The sequence below is a fragment of the Capricornis sumatraensis genome, chromosome 1, assembly GCF_032405125.1.
Source record: "Capricornis sumatraensis isolate serow.1 chromosome 1, serow.2, whole genome shotgun sequence".
NCBI lineage: Eukaryota > Metazoa > Chordata > Mammalia > Artiodactyla > Bovidae > Capricornis > Capricornis sumatraensis.
The window spans coordinates 100238807-100259816 of NC_091069.1; the positions used below are offsets into that span (position 1 = coordinate 100238807).

General features: G+C 46.9%; 1 protein-coding gene across 1 annotated transcript in view; it reads right to left on the minus strand.

Annotated features, from left to right (window-relative positions):
• Positions 1-21010, minus strand: part of NPAS2 (neuronal PAS domain protein 2) — a 152658-nt gene continuing 131648 nt past the window's right edge. The window contains exons 17-21 of the mRNA XM_068967324.1: positions 16907-17098; positions 15433-15608; positions 14467-14559; positions 4096-4261; positions 1-1305 (exon numbers count right to left, since the gene is read on the minus strand). Of these exons, the coding sequence (XP_068823425.1) occupies positions 1138-1305; positions 4096-4261; positions 14467-14559; positions 15433-15608; positions 16907-17098 (795 nt within the window). The 3' untranslated portion in view covers positions 1-1137. The remainder of the gene's footprint in view (positions 1306-4095; positions 4262-14466; positions 14560-15432; positions 15609-16906; positions 17099-21010) is intronic.

Below are 21010 nucleotides of genomic sequence, written 5' to 3' on the forward strand. Positions count from 1 at the left end.
ATTTACACAGAATCCATACAATTTTATTTTATATAGAAATAGGTCCTTATTACAACGGCTGTACAATTCACTACACTTCGTCTTATAATTACATAAAATCTCTTTAGAAACATCTCAACAAAACATACAAAAAAAGCAAAGTGCATTTTTGAAAAGGAAAATCCATCCTGGGTCTCGGTCAGGAAAGATGTGTAGAAAGCTGCGGCATCCTCACGCTGAGGGCCAGCATGGGGGGAGGGGGGTTTCCTGGGGTCCTGCCTGGCCTGTAAAACCTTCCCTTTCACAGTCCTCGAGTCCTGTCGAAATCCCAGAACGTCACCTGCAGAATTGTACTCTGCCTTGAGTCCACCTTTGTAGTCGCAGTCACCGGGAAGTCAACAGGAAAGAGTCCAGTGTTACATTCAGGATAAGAAAAAAAAAAAAAAAAAAAGCCGATCACCAGAATGGTGTGGGAAGAGTCTCATTCCATTAGGGTTTAGGCGGGAGGGTGGGAGGTGAGGGGCTGCAGTCTGGTTAATAATGCCCAGCTTTGCTTTCTGATTGGTGGGCTGTTTTTGTTACTGGGGTCTCCGTGTGAAGTCAGGAGACTTGATTTTAAAAAAAAAGGAAAGTGCCTAAGTTATCTCCTTGTGCAGCTGTGCAAATTAAGACAGAAATGATCATCTAAAAATAATGAGAAAAAAAAAATCATCTCTTCTTTCCTTTCAAGACATCGCTGACCGGGTGCTTCTCCGAGGAAAGAGGGTCGGGAGAGTGAAGGCCAATGAGCACATGGGCACGTGGCGCAGACTGGTCCACGCTGGGGGGAGGGGCGATCCAGCAGAGACGCTCCGTGTCTAAGCTGAACAGAGTGAAGCACTGATGCGCTCCGCTGGGGGCCGCGGTGGGTCTGTCTGGGTATGGTTGTAGACTGTGGCTGTGAAGCACAGGGAAAGGGGAGACAGGGCCAGCTTCCCTGCTCACTCACGTCCATGCTGGCCGCCGCCCTCGGACATGGTCACCACCCAGGAGCTCTGCAATGGATGCAGTGTGCACGGAAGTTGGGGTGTCCTTTAAACTCTTCTCCCCAACTCCTTGGCCACCCGCCCCCTCGTCCATTGGTTAAAGCTGATGTGACCCAACCGAGGTGCCCGGCCACTACCGGGGCGGCTGCTGGAGGCCTGAGGACTCAGACAGGCTGCTGACCCTTCGGGCCGGGCGCACGGGCCCCGGCGTTGGGTAGCCCAGGGTCCCTGGCTGTTGCGAGTAGGTGGAGAGAAGGAGGGAGTCCTGCTGCTCACTGTGCAGAGAGGTTGGCACCTGCACCTGGAAAGAAAGGAACCAGCTCCAGGGAAGGTTCTGGGGTTCAGGGACTCCTTCCCTAAATGGCTGGGGCGGTGATGCAGTCCTCCTCAGATTGAAGGGTCCTCCTCCCCTGCCTGAAGACCTGGGGGAAAGGAAGCCCAGCTCTCCGGCCAGCACTAGGGATTCCTCCCTGCCCGGTGGCCGGGGGCCTAGGCTGCAGGAAATGGTTTCTTGAGCACATGCACAGAAGCCCCCACTAGCCTGTGTGGTATTGGATCCTGGAACCTGACACCACATGTACGTCATTGCCCGCACAGCATCCAAACAGGCCTGCATACTTTTCACTGGTGGTCCCAATTTCCAGAATCACTTCCAAATACTGCCATCTGCCAGGAAGCATCCTAATGTGAAGCTCAGAAACTCACTGGGTTTTCCTGGTGCCTCAGATGGTCAAGAATCCACCTGCAGTGCAGGAGACCTGGGTTCAATCCCTGGGTTGGGAAGATCCCCTGGAGAAGGGCATGGCAACCCAGTCCAGTATCCTTGCAGCCTGGAGAATCCCATGGATCGAGGAGCCTGGGGTGGGGGCTACAGTCCACAGAGCCTCAAAGAGTCAGACACGACTGAACAACTGATGCAACAACTTCAACTGGTCAGACATTAACTCTGGAACCTTCAGTCTCACCTCGCACTATTCCCAGCCATGAAATCTCCCTCCAAGGAACCCAGTCCATCCTGTTTCCAAAGCTGTGCAAGGCACATCTGCCCCTCTACCTCGGCTCAGGCTGCCTCTGTTGTTGAAACGTTGTCCCCCCACACCTCACACTCAGCCATCCACACTTGGAGTGTTTCCGTCCCCATGCCTCGTCCTTTTTTGACCTTGGCTCCCCAGCCCCAGTGCTCCATTGACACTGACCCAGGCCTGGCAGCTCTCTGTGATGTCCCCTGTCCCCCTGCACTCAGGGTCCCTGAGTGCTCCTTGCATCCTTAGCCCTGCATCTGGGTGGAACAGGCACGTGCAAGCACGCTGGTGGCTCCCAATGAAGGAACAGATAGACGGGCAGCCTCTAGCTTTCCCCCTGACTTCTCCCTGCCTTCTCCCCTCATCAGTTCCCGTCCCAGATCACTCCAGGGTCCTGCAAGCTGACCAGGGAGCAAAGCTGAGGTCCAGAGTTAACTCCCACTAAGACGTGGTGTTGGAGAAGGCGATGGCACCCCACACCAGTACTCTTGCCTGGAAAATCCCATGGATGGAGGAGCCTGCTAGGCTGCAGTCCATGGGGTCACTAAGAGTCAGACACGACTGAATTCACTTTCACTTTTCACTTTCATGCATTGGAGAAGGAAATGGCAACCCACTCCAGTGTTCTTGCCTGGAGAATCCCAGGGATGGGGGAGCCTGGTGAGCTGCCATCTATAGGGTCGCACAGAGTCGGACACGACTGAAGTGACTTAGCAGCAGCAGCAAGACGTGGTGTCAGGGAGATCTGAAAACTACACCATAGCTGGTTTAGCTGCCTTGAAATTCAATTACAATCTAGAATTCGAGGAGGACTCTGCATCTTGGTCACCCTGCACATTCACCTATGGCTTCGAGGATGCCCAAGCGGGGCAGGTGGGGGTGGGGGAGCAAAAGCTACACTGTGCCTTGTGGTAGGGGCTTGAGGCTGTGGGGGAGGCCCCACTGGACAGGAAGGGGCACATGGGCATGTGTGGGAGGGAAGGCCAGACGCTGAGCAGACACTTCTGTCCCATCTGAACCCCCAGCCACTGGCTCACACCCCTTCCTTCCAGTGCATGTGGCACTTGCTTAAAGTAAGAAGTGACCACAAGATTACCTACATACAATGGAGTATTACTCAGCCATTAAAAAGAATGAAGTAACATGGATGGACCTAGAGATTGTCATACTGAGTGAAGTCAGTCAGAGAAGGAGAAATATTGTATGACAACTGTTATATGTGGAATCTAACAAGAAATGATACAAATTAACTTATTTACAAAACAGAAACAGACTCACAGACTTGAAAGAGAAGGAACTTATGGTCCCCAGGGCGGGTGAAGGGAGAGAAGGGATAGTTAGGGAGTTAAGGATGGACATGTACACACTGCTGCATTTAAAATGGATATCCAACAAGGTCCTACTGTACGGCACAGGAGACTCTGCTCATTGTTAAGTGGCAGCCTGGATACGGTAGGAGTTTGGGGAAGAATGGAGACATGTATGTGTATGGCTGAATCCCTTTGCTGCCCACCTGAAACTATCACAACATTGTTAATCAGCTATACTCCAATATAAAATAAAATGTTAAAAAAAAAGAAGTGACCACAAGGAAACATGCCCCACATTTTCCTGGAAAGCCTCAAATTCTTGTAATGTTATCTCATTCATTTAAAGGAAGTTTGATGAACCTTTAAACCTGATGTAATTTTCTACTTGTATGAGATACTGCATATAAACATACTAACAAGCCCAACAAACATGGCAATCACTGTCTGATATTTGCTCTAAGAAAGTGTAGACACCATCATAAAAATTACTTTTTAAAAAATGGACCTTCTTAGCGCGTAACGACAAGAGGCCAAATAGCTGCTTCTAAGTTTCTCATACTGTATATACATAGACTTTGTCAACTTGAAGCATGATAAACTTCAGAAATGATAAAGTTTCAAATATGAATCTTTCTGAGGCTTATTTTTATACTGACGTCTAGAACCCCGTTGAAAGCCTGGAACGGAAGGAAGGGCCCATCAGGCCTGGGCTGGGGGCTCGGCCTTGTCTCCCCCTCCCCAGGCGCTGCCCAGCCCCACCTGAAGAAAGTGCGGAGGCTGCGGCTGGGCCTGTGCAGGCTTCAGGGGTGACGGCTGAGAGGTGGGGAAGCTGGGCTGCAGCCCCATCAGCAGGACAGGGGTGGCGGCGTTGCTGCTGGTGGTGTGCACATCCGGGTTCTGAAACACGGCCTGGCTCTGCGGATACCTGTTTGGTGACACACAGAAGAAAGACCTTTATAAAAACTATTGACATGACACCAAGGACACAGATGACAAGAGGAAAAACAGACAGACAGGACTTCATCACAGCTAAAACCTTGTGAGCATCATTCTCTCCATGGAGTGAAAACACTGCTGGGAAAAAAAAAAAAAGCTGCCAGAAAAATCTTTGTAAGTCCTATATCTAATAAGAGGTTGATATCCAGCTGTATATAAATACAATTTCTGCAACTCACCACCACAACAAATGCAAAGAACCTGGTTAAAAAATCGGCAAAAGGCTTGAGTAGACATCCTGGAAAGAAAAGGTACAAATGGCCAATAAGCACGTGAAAGTCATTAGGGAAATGCAAATCAAAACCAAATGAGGACTTCCCTGATGGCACAGTGGATAAGAATCTGCTTGCCAATGCAGGAAACAAGGGTTCGGTCCCTGGTCATACCACATGCCACGGGGAAAACTAATCCCCACAAATGTTACCATGGCAAAACTGGGAGAGTCAACAGTGTTACCCAGCATGCTGTTGGCATCATTGTAAACAAACAAGTTAAGGTCAAGATTCTTGCCAAGAGAATTAATGTGTGTACTGAGCATATTAAGCACTCTAAGAGCCGAGATAGCTTCCTGAAAAGTGTGAAGGAAAATGATCAGAAAAAGAAGGAAGCCAAAGAGAAAGGGATTTGGGTTCAGCTGAAGCGCCAGCCCTGCCCATCAACAGAAAATTGGATGAAAGATTTACTGAGCATGGCCTCACCCATCAGAGCAAGACCCTGATTCCCCCACCCCATGGCCAGGCCCTCCCATCAAGAAGCTTCAACAAGCCTCTTAGTCTCATCCATCAGAGAGCAGACAGAATGAAAATCACAATCACAGAAAACTAACCAAACTGATCACATGGATCACAGTCTTGTCTAACTCAATGAAACTATGAGCCATGCTTTGTAGGGCCACCCAAGACAAGGGGTCATGGTGGAGAGGTCTGACAAAAAGTGGTCCATTGGAGAAGGGAATGGCAAATCACTTCAGTATTCTTGCCTTGAGAACCCCATGAAGCCAGGATGAAAAGGCAAAAAGACATACACTGAAAGGGGAACTCTCCAGGTTGGTAGATGCCCAATATGCTACTGGAGAAGAGTAGAGAAATAACTCCAGAAAGAATGAAGAGACGAAGCCAAAGCAAAAACAGCGCCCCATTATGGACGTGACTGGTGATGGAAGTAAAGTTCAGTGCGGTAAAGAGCAATACTGCATAGGAACCTGGAGTGTTAGGTCCATGAATCAAGGTAAATTGGAAGTGGTCAAACGGGAGATGGCAAGAGTGAACATCAACATTTTAGGAATCAGTGAACGAAAATGGAATGAGCGAATTTAATTCAAATGACCATTATATCTACTATTGTGGGCAAGAACCCCTTAGAAGAAATGGAGTAGCCCTCGTAGTCAACAAGAAAGTCTGAAATGCAGTACTTGGGTATAATCTAAAAAATGACAGAATAATCTCTGTTTGTTTCCAAGGCAAGCCATTCAATATCACAATAATCTAAGCCCATGCCCCAACTGAAGAAAGTAGGGAAAACCCCTAGACCATTCAGGTATGACCTAAATCAAATCCCTTATGATTATACAGTGTAAGTGAGAAATAGATTTAAGGGACCAGATCTAATAGACAGAGTGCCTGATGAACTATGGATGGAGGTTCGTGACATTGTACAGGAGACAGGGAGCAAGACTATCCCCAAGAAAAAGTAATGCAAAAAAGGAAGGTGGCTGTCTGAGGAGGCCTTACAAATAGCTATAAAAAGAAGATAAGTGAAAAGCAAAGAAGAAAAGGGAAGATATACCCATTTGAATGCAGAATTCCAGAGAATTGCAAGGAGAGATAAGAAAGCCTTCCTCAGTGATCAGTGGAAAGAAATAGAGGAAAATAATAGAATGGGAAAGACTAGAGATCTCTTCAAGAAAATTAGAGATACCAAGGGAACATTTCAAGCAAAGATGGGCTCAATAAAGGACAGAAATGGTCTGGACCTAACAGAAGCAGAGGATAATAAGAAGAGGTGGCAAGAATACACAAAAGAACTGTACAAAAAAGATCTTCATGACCCAGATAACCATGATGGTGTGATCACTCAGCTAGAGCCAGACATCCTGAAATGTGAAGTCAAGTGGGCCTCAGGAAGCATCATTACAAACAAAGCTAGTGGAGGGGATGGAATTCCAGTTGAGCTATTTCAAATTCTAAAAGATGATGCTGTGAAAGTGCTGCACTCAATATGCCAGCAAATTTGGAAAATTCAGCAGTGGCCACGGGACTGGAAAAGGTCAGTTTTCATTCCAATCCCAAAGAAAGGCAATGCCAAAGAATGCTCAAACTACCGCACAATTGCACTCATCTCACACGCTAGTAAAGTAATGCTCAAAATTCTCCAAGCCAGGCTTCAACAGTACACGAACTGTGAACTTCCAGATGTTCAAGCTGGTTTTAGAAAAGGCAGAGGAACCAGAGATCAAATGGCCAACACCTGGTGGATCATGGCAAAAGCAAGAGAGTTCCAGAAAAACATCTATTTCTGCTTTATTGACTATGCCAAAGCCTTTGACTATGTGGATCACAATAAACTGTGGAAAATTCTGAAAGAGATGGGAATACCAGACCACCTGACCTGCCTCTTGAGAAACCTATATGCAGGTCAGGAAGCAACAGTTAGAACTGGACATGGAACAACAGACTGGTTCCAAACAGGAAAAGGAGTACGTCAAGGCTGTATATTGTCACCCTACTTATTTAACTTATATGCAGAGTAAAACAAGCTTGCTTACATGCTAAATCCACATGTATGATTTAGCTGTATGCAGGTCAGGAAGCAACAGTTAGAACCGGACATGGAACAACAGACTGGTTTCAAATAGGAAAGGGAGTGCGTCAAGGCTGTATATTGTCACCCTGCTTATTTAACTTATATGCAGAGTACACCATGAGAAATGCTGGGCTGGAGGAAGCACAAGTTGGAATCAAGATTGCTGGGAGAAATATCAATAACCTCAGATATGCATATAACACCACTCTTATGGCAGAAAGTAAGGAAGAACTAAAGAGCCTCTTGAAAGTGAAAGAGGAGAGTGAAAATGTTGGCTTAAAGCTCAACATTAAAAAAACTAAGATCATGGCATCCGATCTCATCACTTCATGGCAAATAGATGGGGAAACAGTAGAAACAGTGGCTGACTTTATTTTTGGGGCCCCAAAATCACTGTGGATGGTGACTGCAGCCATGAAATTAAACGAGGCTTATTCCTTGGAAGGAAAGTTATGACCAACCTAGACAGCATATCAAAAAGCAGAGACATTACTTTGTCAACAAAGGTCTGTCTAGTCAAGGCTATGGTTTTTCCAGTAGTCAAGTATGGATATGAGAATTGGACTATAAAGAAAACTGAGCACCAAAGAATTTTGAGCTGTGGTGTTGGAGAAGACTCTTGAGACTCCCTTGGTCTGCAGGGAGATCCAACCCATCCATCCTAAAGGAAATCAGTGCTGGGTGTTCATTGGAAGGACTGATGTTGAAGCTGAAACTCCAATAATTTGGCCACCTGATGCGAAGAGCTGACTCATTTGAAAAGACCCTGATGCTGGGAAAGATTGAGGGCAGGAGGAGAAGGGGACGACAGAGGATGAGATGGTTGGACTGCATCACCGACTCAATGGACATGAGTGTGGGTAAACTCTGGGAGTTGGCGATGGACAGGGAGGCCTGGTGTGGTGCAGTCCATGGGGTTGCAAAGAGTTGGACACGACTGAGTGACTGAACTGAACTAAATGCTCCAATCACTACTGCAGAAAAAGCTGAAATTGAACAGTTCTATGAGGGCCTAAAAGACCTTCTAGAACTAAACCAAAAAAAAACAAAAGTCCTTTTCATCAAAAGGCCTGGAATGCGAAAGTAGGAAGTCAAGAGATATCTGGAGTAACTGGCAAGTTTAGCCTTGGAGTACAGAATGAAGCAGGACAAAGACTAACAGAGTTTTGCCAAGAGAATGCACTGGTCAGAGCAAACACCCTCGTCCAACGACATAAGAGACGACTCTACACATGGACATTACCAGTGGTCAATACCGAAATCAGACTGATTATATTCTCTGCAGCCGAACATGGAGAAGCTATATACAGTCAGTAAAAACAAGACCAGGAGCTGACTGAATCAGATCATGAACTCCTTATTGCAAAGTTCAGAATTAAATTGAAGAAAGTAGGGAAAACCAATAGGTCATTCAGGTATGATTTAAATCAAATCCCTTATGATTATACAGTGGAAGTGACAAACAGATTCAAAGGATTAGATCTGATAGACAGGGTGCCTGAAGAACTATGGATGGAGGTTCGTGACATTATACAGGAAGTGATCAAGACCATCTCCAAGGAAAAGAAATGCAAAAAGGCAAAATATTGGTCTCAGGAGGCCTTACAAGTAGCTGAGAAAAGAGGAGAAGCTAAAGGCAAAGGAGAAAAGGAAAGTTAGATCCATATGAATGCAGAGTTCCAAAGAATAGCAAGGAGAGATAAGAAATCCTTCTTAAGTGATCAATGCAAAGAAATAGAAGAAAACAATATAATGGGAAAGACTAGAGATCTCTTCAAGAAAATTAGAGATACCAAGGGAACATTTCATGCAAAGATGGGCAAAATAAAGGACAGAAATGGTATGGACCTAATAGAACCAGCAGACAATAAAAAGAGGTGGCAATAATACACAGAAGAACTATACAAAAAAGATCTTAATGACCCAGATAACCATGATGATGTGATCACTCACCTAGAACCAGACATCCTGGAGTGCAACGTCCAAGTAGGTCTTAGAAAGCATCACTACGAACAAAGCTAGTGGAATTCCAGTTGAGCTATTTCAAATTCTAAAAGATGATGCTGTGAAAGTGCTGCACTCAATATGCCAGCAAATTTGGAAAACTCACCCATTGCCACAGGACTGGAAAAGGTTAGTTTTCATTCCAATCACAAAGAAAGGCAGTTCCAAAGAATGTTCCAACTACTGCACAATTGCACTCAAATCACATGCTAGCCAAGTAGTACTCAAAATCCTCCAAGTTTGGTTTCAACAGTACGTGAACCAAGAACTTTCAGATGTTCAAGCTGGTTTTAGAAAAGGCAGAGGAACCAGAGATCAAATTGCCAACATCCGCTGGATCATAGAAAAAGCAAGAAAATTCCAGAAAAACATCTGTTTCAGCTGGTAAAGAATCTGCCTGCAGTGCGGGAGACCTGGGTTCAATCCCTGGGTTGGGAAGATCCTCTGGAGAAGGGAAAGGCTACCCATTCCAGTATTCTGGCCTAGAGAATTCCATGGACTGTATGGTCCAATGGGGTCACAAAGAGTCGGACACAACTGAATGACTTTCACTTTCACTTTCACCTTCATTGACTATGCTAAAGCCTTTGACTGTGTGGATCACAGCAAACTGTGGAAGAGTATTCCCATTCTTAAAGAGATGGGAATACCAGACCACCTGACCTGCCTCTTGAGAAATCTGTGTGCAGGTCAAGAAGCAACAGTTAGAACTGGATAAGAAAGGATGGACTGGCTCCAAATTGGGAAAGGAGTCTGTCAAGGCTGTATATTGTCACCCTGCTTATTTAATTTATATGCAGAGTACATCATAAGAAACGCTGGGCTGGATGAAGCACAAGCTGGAATCAAGATTGCCAGGAGAGTTATCAATAACCTCAGATATGCATATGACAGCATCCTTATGGAAGAAAGCAAAGAGGAACTAAAGAGCTTCTTGATGAAGGTGAAAGAGGAGAGTGAAAAAGCTGGCTTAAAAATTAACATTCAGAAAACTAAGATCATGGCATCTGGTCACATCACTTCATGGCAAATAGATGGGGAAACAGTGGAAACAGTGAGAGATTTTATTATCTTGGGCTCCAGAATCACTGCAGATGGTCACTGCAGGCATGAAATTAAATGATGCTTCCTCCTTGGAAGAAAAACTATGACCAACCTAGAGAGCATATTAAAAAGTTAGAGACATTACTTTGCCAACAAAGGTCCGCCTAGTCAAAGCTATAGTTTTTCTAGTGGTCATGTATGGATGTGAGAGTTGGACCGTAAAGAAACTGAGGGCTGAAGATGATGCTTTTGAACTGTGGTGTTGGAGAAGTCCCTTCAGAGTCCTTTGGATTGCAAGGAGATCCAACCAGTCCATCCTAAAAAACCATCTCTCTGGTGGGAGGTGGGAGAGGGGTTCAGGATTGGGAACTCATGTATACCCGTGGCTGATTCATGTCAATGTATGGCAAAAGCAATACAGTATTGTAAAGCAAAATAAAGTAAAAAATAAAAATTTTAAAAATTAGAAAAAATAATAAAGTAAATCAACCCTGATTATTCATTGTAAGGACTGATGCTGAAGCTGAAGCTCCAATACTTTGGCCACCTGATGTGAAGGGCTGACACATTGGAAAAGACCCTGATGCTGGCAAAGATCGAGAGCAGGAGGAGAAGGGGATGTCAGAGGAGATGGTTGGATGGCATCACCGACTCAATGGACATGAGCTTGAGTAAGCTCCAGGAATTGCTGATGGACGGGGAGGCCTGGTGTGCTGCAGTCCATGGGGTTTCAAACAGTCCAACAAGACTGAGGGACTGAACTGAACTGAAAGCACTCCAGAGCACCACACCTCCGGAGGCTGTTTGCTGCTAATGCTGAGCCCTCATACCCGTGAGCCCGCATGCTGCCATTGAGTCTGTGAGCCTAGTGCCCCGTGCTCTGCCACAAGAGCAGCCACCACAATGAGAGGCCCTGGCACTGCAACAAAGAGTCTCCACTGCTCACCAAAACTGAAGAAAGCCCTCATGCAGCGAGAAAGACCCAGCACAGACACAGAAAAAGGAAATCAAAATGAGGTATCATTTCGCTACAATACTATTAACGAGAAAAGACTGTACATAACAAGTATTGTTGAGGATGTGGAGAAATTGGAACTCTTGTGCCCTGTTGGTGGGAGGGGAAAATGGTGTAACTGCTGTGCAGAACAGTGTGAATTTTCCTCAAAAAGTTAAACGTAGCGTTACCATGGGATTCAGCAATTCTACTTTTGGGTATATGCCCCAGAGAAGTGAAAGTAGGGGACGGAAACAGTCATTTGTACATCCATGGGCGTCGAAGCGTTATTTGCAGTAGCAAAAAACAGGAAGCAACCCCACGTTCATTGATAGAGGATGGATAAACAAGGGGCAGTGTATACAGACAGTGGAGTATCATTCAGCTTTAGAAAAGCAAGGAGATTCTGATACAGGTTACACCATGGGCGAGCCTCAAAGACATTACACTGAGTGCAACAAGCCCATCACAAAATACAAATACTGTATGAGTCCACTTAGATGAGATACCTAGAGAAGACACATTGATAAGAGACAAAAAGCAGAAGGCTGGGGGCAGAGCAAATAGGAAATTAGGGCTTAATGGGGACACAGCTTCAATTTGAGATCAAACAATTCTGGAGATGGACAGTGGTGATGGCTGCACAAAAACGTGGATGTTCTTCTGCTCCTGCACTGTACACGTAAACAGAGCTAACATGGGAAATTTTATGTTATACAGAATATATATATTTTTTATTTTAAAGAAAGAGTACTTGATGATAATGGCCAAGTAACAAGGGGAATGCCATTTGGGAGAAAAAGTTGGCTTAAAGCTCAACATTCAGAAAACGAAGATCATGGCATCCGGTCCCATCACTCCATGGGAAATAAATGTGGAAACAGTGTCAGACTTTATTTTTGGGGGCTCCAAAATCACTGCAGATGGTGACTGCAGCCATGAAATTAAAAGACGCTTACTCCTTGGAAGAAAAGTTATGACCAACCTAGACAGCATATTCAAAAGCAGAGACATTACTTTGCTGACTAAGGTCCATCTAGTCAAGGCTATGGTTTTCCCAGTGGTCATGTATGGATGTGAGAGTTGGACTGTGAAGAAGGCTGAGCGCCGAAGAATTGATGCTTTTGAACTGTGGTGTTGGAGAAGACTCTTGAGAGTCCCTTGGACTGCAAGGAGATCCAACCAGTCCATTCTGAAGGAGATCAGCCCTGGGATTTCTTTGGAAGGAATCATGCTGAAGCTGAAACTCCAATACTTTGGCCACCTCATGCGAAGAGCTGACTCATTGGAAAAGACTCTGATGCTGGAAGGGATTGGGGGCAGGAGGAGAAGGGGATGACAGAGGATGAGATGGCTGGATGGCATCACTGACTCGATGAATGTTAATCTGAGTGAACTCCGGGAGTTGGTGATGGACAGGGAGGCCTGGCGTGCTGCGATTCATGGGGTTGCAAAGAGTTGGACACGACTGAGTGACTGAACTGAACTGAACTGGAGGAGTCCAGACCAGGAAAGAAATCGAAAGTGTTAGCCACTCAGTCATGTCCGACTCTTTGCGACCCCATGGACCATAGCCCACCAGGCTCCTCTGTCCATGGGATTCTCCAGGCAAGAAAATTGGAGTGGGTAAGTCATTCCCTTCTCCAAGGGATCTTCCCGACCCAGGGATTAAACCCAGGTCTCCTGCATTGCAGGCAGATTCTTTACCATCTGAGCCACCACGGAAGCCCAGAAATAGATATTTAAAGATACTATACAGGGAATTCCCTGGTGGTCCAGTGGTTAAGACTTCACCTTCCAAGGCAGGAGGTGGGGGTTTCACTGTGGTTGGGGGACTAAGACCCCACATACCTCCTAGTCAGAAAACCAAAACACAAGGCAGAAACAATACCCTAACAAATTCAATACAGATGTTAAAAACGGTCTACATACAAAAGATCTTTTTTAAAAAAGATACTATGGAGAAGTCCACTTATATTTTTAGAAGTGTTCTATCTCTACATGGGTCGTTTTATGGTAACAGGCACTGGGGGTTCCAAAATTTCAGGGGCCTGTGTGTGTGGGAGGCAGACTCTGACCTGCCCTAGAAGACGGAGTGTTAGGTCATGTCTGGAGGAGATGGATGGGGAGACGTGGACGGTATAAATTACTGGGTTGACCGAAAATGATAGTTTAGATGTTTCAGAGGAAAGAATTTCTGTTTTTGCCTAGTTTCCTGCATTTGAAACATCTCTGGAAAGTGATGTCACAAGATTCTGTGTTTCCACTTATCTGGATCATTTAGAAAGAATAGTCCAAAACCAAAACCAACATCCCGCGCACCCCTCCAGGCAATGGAGAGCATCATCAAGAGTTTAAAGGCAGTTTCCTTGCAGTGTACAGCTCCCGCCACCCCCAGTGCCCACCCCTACCATCACAGGGTTTTCATGGGTGTAGGTGTGGGCCCCAGTCTTCAGGAATGCTCAGTAATCATCATTGTGACTATTACTACTGGAGGAGGACAAGGGAGAGGGACTTTAAGCAGGCAGCCGCCAGGGCGTGAATGGACGGCCTCTGCGTCTGGGCACCGCAGGCCTCATTAGCTAGCCCTGTCCCTGTGAACTTCTGACGCAGATGAAGCCAGTGTTTATATGACCACGGTGTCTGCTTTATTTCAAAGGGCTTGGAACTATTTTCCAACGGCTTTTCAAGGATTCTCTCCTTTGGCTCCAGTAAACCTCTGTCCCTCGTAATGAAATCGGCTCAGCACAGCTGCCTCGGGTACAGGGGATGGCAAGTGAAGAGCCCGGGGCGAGGAGAGAGAGAAGGCCCCATGTATGGGAGGGCAGGAGGGCCCTACGTCTGCCCAGGGTCACAGCTCAGGGCCCATCCTCGGAACCACAGAGCAACAAGCTCGTGTCGGGGATCTGCCAGCATCGGGCGGCCAGCCGGAGCTGCACAAGGGCCCTGGGGAAGGGGGACAAGGCTCTGTAAGACTCCGTTGACCCGGGATGTTACCCCTTAGACCTGCACAGACGGGAAGACAGTGATGAACTTGGCATGTAAAGAATTTTTTCCCTCAGGCCTTACTCTCAGCCTGGATGCTGACGTGCAGTTTTCTCTCTCGACACAGGAAATGGAGGAAGAACAGCTAAGGGGAGGAGGCCTTTAGAAAGGTGTGGGCACGTGCGGGTCCTCCCCGCAGGGCCCGACTCGAACGGGTGTGGCTGGTCCAGGCAGATGGAACCCTGCGGCCCGAGACCACTCGCTGTGGCTCTCTGCCCCACCCCTCCCCAACCTGGGCCACCTACTTGACTTGCCGTCCGGTCCTCCTGACCTCTGAGGGCTGCCTCGCGTCACAGGATCCGGGCATCATGGGCTGGATGGGCTGGCTCAGCAGTAGCCTTTGAGCCGAGGAGGACAGAGATGGGAAACTGTGATCAGTACCCAAGCTGTGGACCCGCCGGCCAATCCGCACCTGCTGAGCCCCACTGGACCCTTCCTGGCTGGCCCCATGGAATCCCTGCTGCTCTCTTCCTGAGGATCCTTGCTGCGGCAGGGCTCTTCCTCTGGCCTCGAGACCCCAGCCCTGTTCTGTCACTTCATGAGCTGAGGTCAATTGCAGAGTTGATTAACAAATGAGTCATTTACAAAACGGAAACAGACTCACAGACTTAGAGAACAAACTTATGGTTGCCAGGGGGAAGGATGAGGGGATAGTTGGGGAGTTGGGGATAGACATGTACGCACGGCTATATTTAGGATAGATAACCAACAAGGACCTACTGTACAGCACAGGCGACTCTGCTCAATGTTGTGTGGCAGCCTGCCGGGGGAGGGAGTTTGGGGGAGAATGCACACATGTATTTGTATGGCTGCGTCCCTTTGCTGTCCACCTGAAACTATCACAACATTGTTAATCTGCTCTATGAAAAAAGCAAAAGTGTTAGCTGCTCAGTCGTGTCTGATTCTTTGTGACCCCCATGGGCTATAGCCCGCCAGGCTTCTCTGTCTGTGGAATTCTCCAGGCAAGAATACTGGAGTGGGTTGCCACTGCCTTCTCCAGGGATCGAAACTGGTCTCCTGCATTGGCAGGCAGATTCTTCCCCGGCTGAGCGACCAGGGACTCCAATACAAAATAAAAAGTTCAGTTAAAAAAACTGCAGAGGATTTAGAGTCTATTTGTCTAAACTCTGCCTCCATCTTCAGCAGAGAGCCGAGATGAACAGTGTAAAACTATGTCTCAGGTATCTTTCCAACAAGGACAGAGTCTATACCTGAGCTGCCGGTCATGGCTGAAGTCCGGGCTGGGTTGGCCCTGGGGGGCCTCCTGGGAGGCGGAAGCTGGCGTGGTCAGGCTCAGAGCCAATGGGAGCGCAGTGGTGGTGCTGCTAAACTGGGGTGTCAGGCTGCTCCCCTGAATCATCTGTGAGCTTCTCAATGGCTTTGGACCCTAGAGCAACCATCGAAACAAGAAAGGTAAACCTTCAGCTCGACTCAGGTGTTACCTCCCCAGAACCTCTTTCTTTACCCGCTTAGGCCTTTCTGAACATTTAGGACCCACTGACCATCATTATGATGTTTTGGTGGTATGACTGGCTTTCCTGTTCGACTGTAAGCATCTCAAGGGTTCTCTAAACCCTTTGGGATTTAAAGGACAGTGCCAGGCTCGGGGCAGGCAAGCTGTACTGAATCCATGATTGTCTGTTATTTAGTTCCTAAGTCCTGTGCAGCTCTTTGCAACCCCATGGACTGTAGTTCGCCAGGCTCCTCCTCCTCTTGCCTGGGATTTCCCAGGCAAGAATGCTGCAGTGGGTTGCCATTCCTTTCTCCAGGGGATCTTCCTGACCCAGGGATCAATCCCATGTCTCCTGTATTGGCAGGTGGATTCTTTATTGCTGAGCCACCAGGGAAGCCCAAATCCATGGTTATGTGTATAAATAAAAGAGGCTTCAGGAAAAGCTGTATCCAGCCTTCCAAACTGTGATGGTCTGGAAGCGGGGGCTCAGAACTTCTTGAATCCATTGGGTTCAAGTGCCACTGACTGATGGGTGACCCTGTCAGACTCCAAGGTCACTGGTGGCTTGTAGTAAGTGGTAATGACTGGGAGGGCAGGGCTTGAGAGGGTATCTGGGGGACCAGGAGGAGCATGGTGACTCTGCAGAAAGGGATGGTAAACAGAAGTGGATAACTGTTCTCACACGTGTGCGTGCATGCTAAGTCGCTTCAGTCATATTCGACTCTGTGTGACCCTATGGACTGTAGCCTGCCAGGCTCCTCTGTCCATGGGATTTCCCAGGCAAGAATACTGGAGTGGGTTGCCATTTCCTCCTCCAGGTAATCTTCCTGACTCAGGGATCAAACCTGTGTCTCATGTCTCCTGCACTGGCAGGTGGGGTTCTTACCACTAGCACCACCTGGGAAGCCTAAAGCCAGGGGTGATGATGGGCACCAAGGACATGTGTGTGTCCCCATATGTGGGGATGTGTGGCTTTCAGCATGCATGGCCATTTCTACCTCTAGCCAAGCTCAGAATCAGAGCTGAAAGTTCCAGCTGCATGAGACCTTTAACTCATTTTAATATATTGATAAAACACAGAAGGGAACCAATAGAACTTGGGACTTGGAAGTGACAAAGACAAGAAAAACCCCATCATGATTATCCAGCTCTGGTCATAGGAGAAGTAGATTGCTGGTTCTTGAAGACCATCGCTGGTGACAGGGAGTGAGTCTGGAGATGAGCACATTTACCTGGGTCGATATCACACTCGATTCTCTTAGCAGGTGCTGGTTTGTGACCTGGGCAGAGGCTATCTGCCCCGGAAGCTGTGGGCTGGCCACAAGCTGGGGACCTGGGCCAGACCTCTGCTGAAGCTGCTGCTGAGTCTCTGGCCGCTGGGCACTGCTGAAGCTCAGGGATCCATCTGGTGGCTGCAGAAACATCTGGAAGCACAACAGAAATGCTGTAAGGCTGTGATCACTGCCCTCAGGGGCCTGCACCTTCTTTGTACGGCCTGCCTATCCCCGGCATAATGGCAGCTTTCTTACTCACGCTGACCTGCCTGGGAAGGTTCACCCACTAGACGTGGAGACACTGAGTGCCTGGGAGGCCACCAGCAGAGCGCATGAGCCAGAGAGGGGCAGCCGGTGGCAGGGGTGCTGACCTGGCCCGCAAGAAGGCTCCGGTCTAGTGACGGGGTCTAACAGGGTGAAAGATGCTGAGATCCAGGTATGCCACTTGACGTGCTCATTTAGTCTGTACTGGCTTGCCACTTTCTTATTAGAAGGAGAAACCTCTTGTGAATGGAAGAAATAACACAATCATGGTGGCACAGGGTTGGTTGACTAGTGGGGGACACATTGTCCCAGCAGTAGGAGCTACGCCCCGGCTTGAATCTCTGACCAGTGACCACCATCTGTACCCATCCTATGGTTTGTATCATCCGTCCAGCTCCCAGCTGAGAGGGCAGTTCTGCCCTGGTTAACTAGGTGCCTGTGCATTTCCAGGAAGGCAGTCCAAAGGATGACATAACATCAAGTCCATGAGCTTTAAAACGATGTTTAAGAAAAAGTTTTACAGTCACCACACTAATCTTTATGTGTTACTTAATATGTCTCAGACATTCAATAAGCACAGCTATATCAGCCTGGTAGTTTTAATGGCAAAGGTTTAAGAGAATTTGATCCAGTTCGTAAAGAGTGTTCAAAAGGTTGTGAGAACCTTGGTCTACTTTGTCTATAAATTTGGTGTATCCAATTTAAAACAATTCCTTAAGGACTTCTCTGTTGGCTCAGTGGTAAAGAATCTGCCTGCCAATGCGGAGGACACAGGTTCGATCCCTGGTCTGGGAAGATGCCACTTGCCTCATTGCATAACTAAGCTCGTGAGCCTCAACTACTGAGGCTAAAAGCCACAGCTACTGAAACCCATGCACCTCCAGCCTGTGTTCCATGAGAGAAACCCCCGCAATGAGGAGCCTGCACACCCTAACAAAGAGAAGCCCCCATTTGCCATAACTAGAGGAAGACTGCTTGAAGCAACAAAGCCCCAGAAAAGCCAGAAATAATACAGAAATAAAATTTTTTTAAAGAGAAATCCTTAAGGGCCCAGAAAGATTTTACTTCTTAGGTTTATAAGTCTGCCTAGCCAGGAACACGAAATGTCTGAAAAGTTAAGCTATATTAAATTTGTAAATTAATGGTTTTCATAATGAATGTTATTTACCATTTGTTAAATTTATAAATTAATTGAATGTGAACACAAGTAAAAGCACTGGTATTTTTGGCCACATCAGTAGATTTGTAAATAAAATGTAATCTGTGGGTTGACTGTAAAGGTTTAAGAAAGAGACCTTTAGTAATTTCTATCATACTTTAAACTTAAGACCTGTGACTAGCTGTTTTTATCAAAAGTTCCTCTTGGGCATTAAAAACTGGTATTATCTGTATCGTGGGCTTCCCTGGTGGCCCAGACAGTAAAGAATCTGCCTGGAATGCAGGAGACCTGGGTTCAGTCCCTGGCTCAGGAAGATCCCCTGGAGGAGGGAATGGCCTACCTCCAGTATTCTGGCCTGGAGACTCCCATGGACAGAGGAGCCTGGAGGGCTATAGTCCATGGGGTCACAAGGAGTCGGACACGACTGAGTGGCCAGCACTTTCACTTCCATTATCTGTATCAGATTCTTGGCAAGCAGCATCCCACTCCATTTTAGATCCTTAGCTCTGAGGGCTGAAAGACTCTCCCCCCTGATCGTCTGGAACTTTACCCCGAATTCCTGCATTCACGGTGGCATAACCTCACACCCAGTATGGAACTGACATGCTGATGCATGCTGAGTGAGAGTGGTTCTGGAACGACAGCTGTGGACTCACGCCAGGGAGGTGCTTAATCAGTTAGTTCCAGCATCTCCTCCATAGGGTGTCAAGCCCTGAGCAAGATGACCGTCTAATGCCCTTTCAGCCACAGCACCAGGCAGGTCTCCCCACTTTCCTTCCTGCCCCAACCCACCAGAAAAACCTGCCATTTTGACTCTTTCTCACTTTAGAAGTTAAGAAGAATTTTCTGGGTCTCCATCCTCTCAGATCCAATACCCAAACGTTCATAATTGGTGCTTTACACAACCTCAGCGAGCTGGCTTATTCATAGCACACGAGGTAATTTACATTTCAGCAAAAACCCAGTATTCAAACAAAATAACAAACATTTTTTCTTGTGGGATACAATTTACCTTCTGATTAGAGTTCAGACAAATGCAACCTTTATTTATGATAGGCAGTATCATCTAGCTTAAATCCGACAGACTTAATTCCAACCCCACCACATACCAGTGGTATGAACTTGGGCGGTTTTCAAAAACTTCAAATTGACTGTTAGTTTCCTCATTAATAAAAGAGTAACATTAACACCATATACCTCATAAAAGATTTAATGGGACTTCTGCTGAGGCATAATCCTAGGTGCTCAATAAATGTTTGGATATAACAATATTTAAAATAAGAAAGGAGTTCCTTTTGTTCCTTTGCCCCTGTAGGCATATGAAAACTATCTGAGGACCTCCTTGGTGGTCCAGTGAGTAAGAATCTGCCTGCCAATGCAGGGGACACAGGTTTGATCCCTGGTCAGGGAAGACCCCACACGCCATGGGGCGACTAAGCCCGTGCACCACAGCTACTGAGCCCGTGCACCACAGCTACTGAGCCCTCGCACGCTAGAGCCTCGCAGCAAGAGCAGCCCCCGCGGGGAGAAGCCCGAGCACCGCAACGGGGGAGTGGCCTGAGCACAGCAATGGAGACACAGCTCGAAACACAGGAAAAGAAAACAACGTAGAAGCGATGAGTAGAATAAATAAACGAACAAACAAATAGATCAAGCTTTGCTCAAAGAAGGGAGACCGTTCACGCTTGCGTTAAGGCAGAGACTGCTGGGTCTGCTACTCTGTCCCATTGATGTATGTTCTCTGAGGGCAGAAACCGTATTCTGCTTATTCCCGTGTCCCCCACAGTACCTAACCAATTGCCTGGAACATACTGGGTGTCTGCGAGATAGATGAATGGATGGAAGGGTGGAGGGGTGGGTGGGTGGTGTGTGGATGGATGGGGGGACGGATGGTGGACGAATGGATAGATGTGTGGACAGAGGGATGAATGGAAGGGTGGAAGGATGGACGGATAGAAAGATGGATGAAAGAACCAATCAGAGAACACATCTGCCATTGCCACAGGTGTCCTTCTCAATGTTTCTTGGCGTTGCCAGTAGAGGGCACAAGTGCTCTCAAAAATAAATTAAGACGTGACCTCCCAAGGATGCAGGGGTGACAGCTTTTCAGCTGAACAGCTCTCTATGTAGCGCCTTTCATGATCCCATCTAGGTGCAAACACCACACCCCGAGAACGTCTCCCTCATAACCCAATATTTTCTGGAAAAAAAAAAAGTACTTAACAAGCATCTCAGGCCCACATAGTCTCAATGAAGCTCCAAGCCAACGGGATAGGTAGGAAAAAGTCCACTGAAGTTGGGAATAATGGACATGGGGGGAGTGGGGAAGGGGTAGGATTTGCTACTGTGCATGTCCACGCCCCTGCTTTAGTGACAGTAAAGGAGAATTGTATGCCTTAAGAAGATGACTTCTTAAGAGAGCTCTGCAGTCAGTTTTATAGAAAGCCTGAGGAAAAATTTTCCTAATTCAAGTGAGCAAAGTCATCTGAGAAAAAAAAAAAACAAACAAACTTTAATTTTCCACCAAACTAATCCTACTGCTCACATGTGGTTTTCATTGTTCTTATATACTTAAGTTTACAAAGACTTGTTATTACAGAACATTTCAGAAGTACAGAAAATAGATACTGTATAATGAA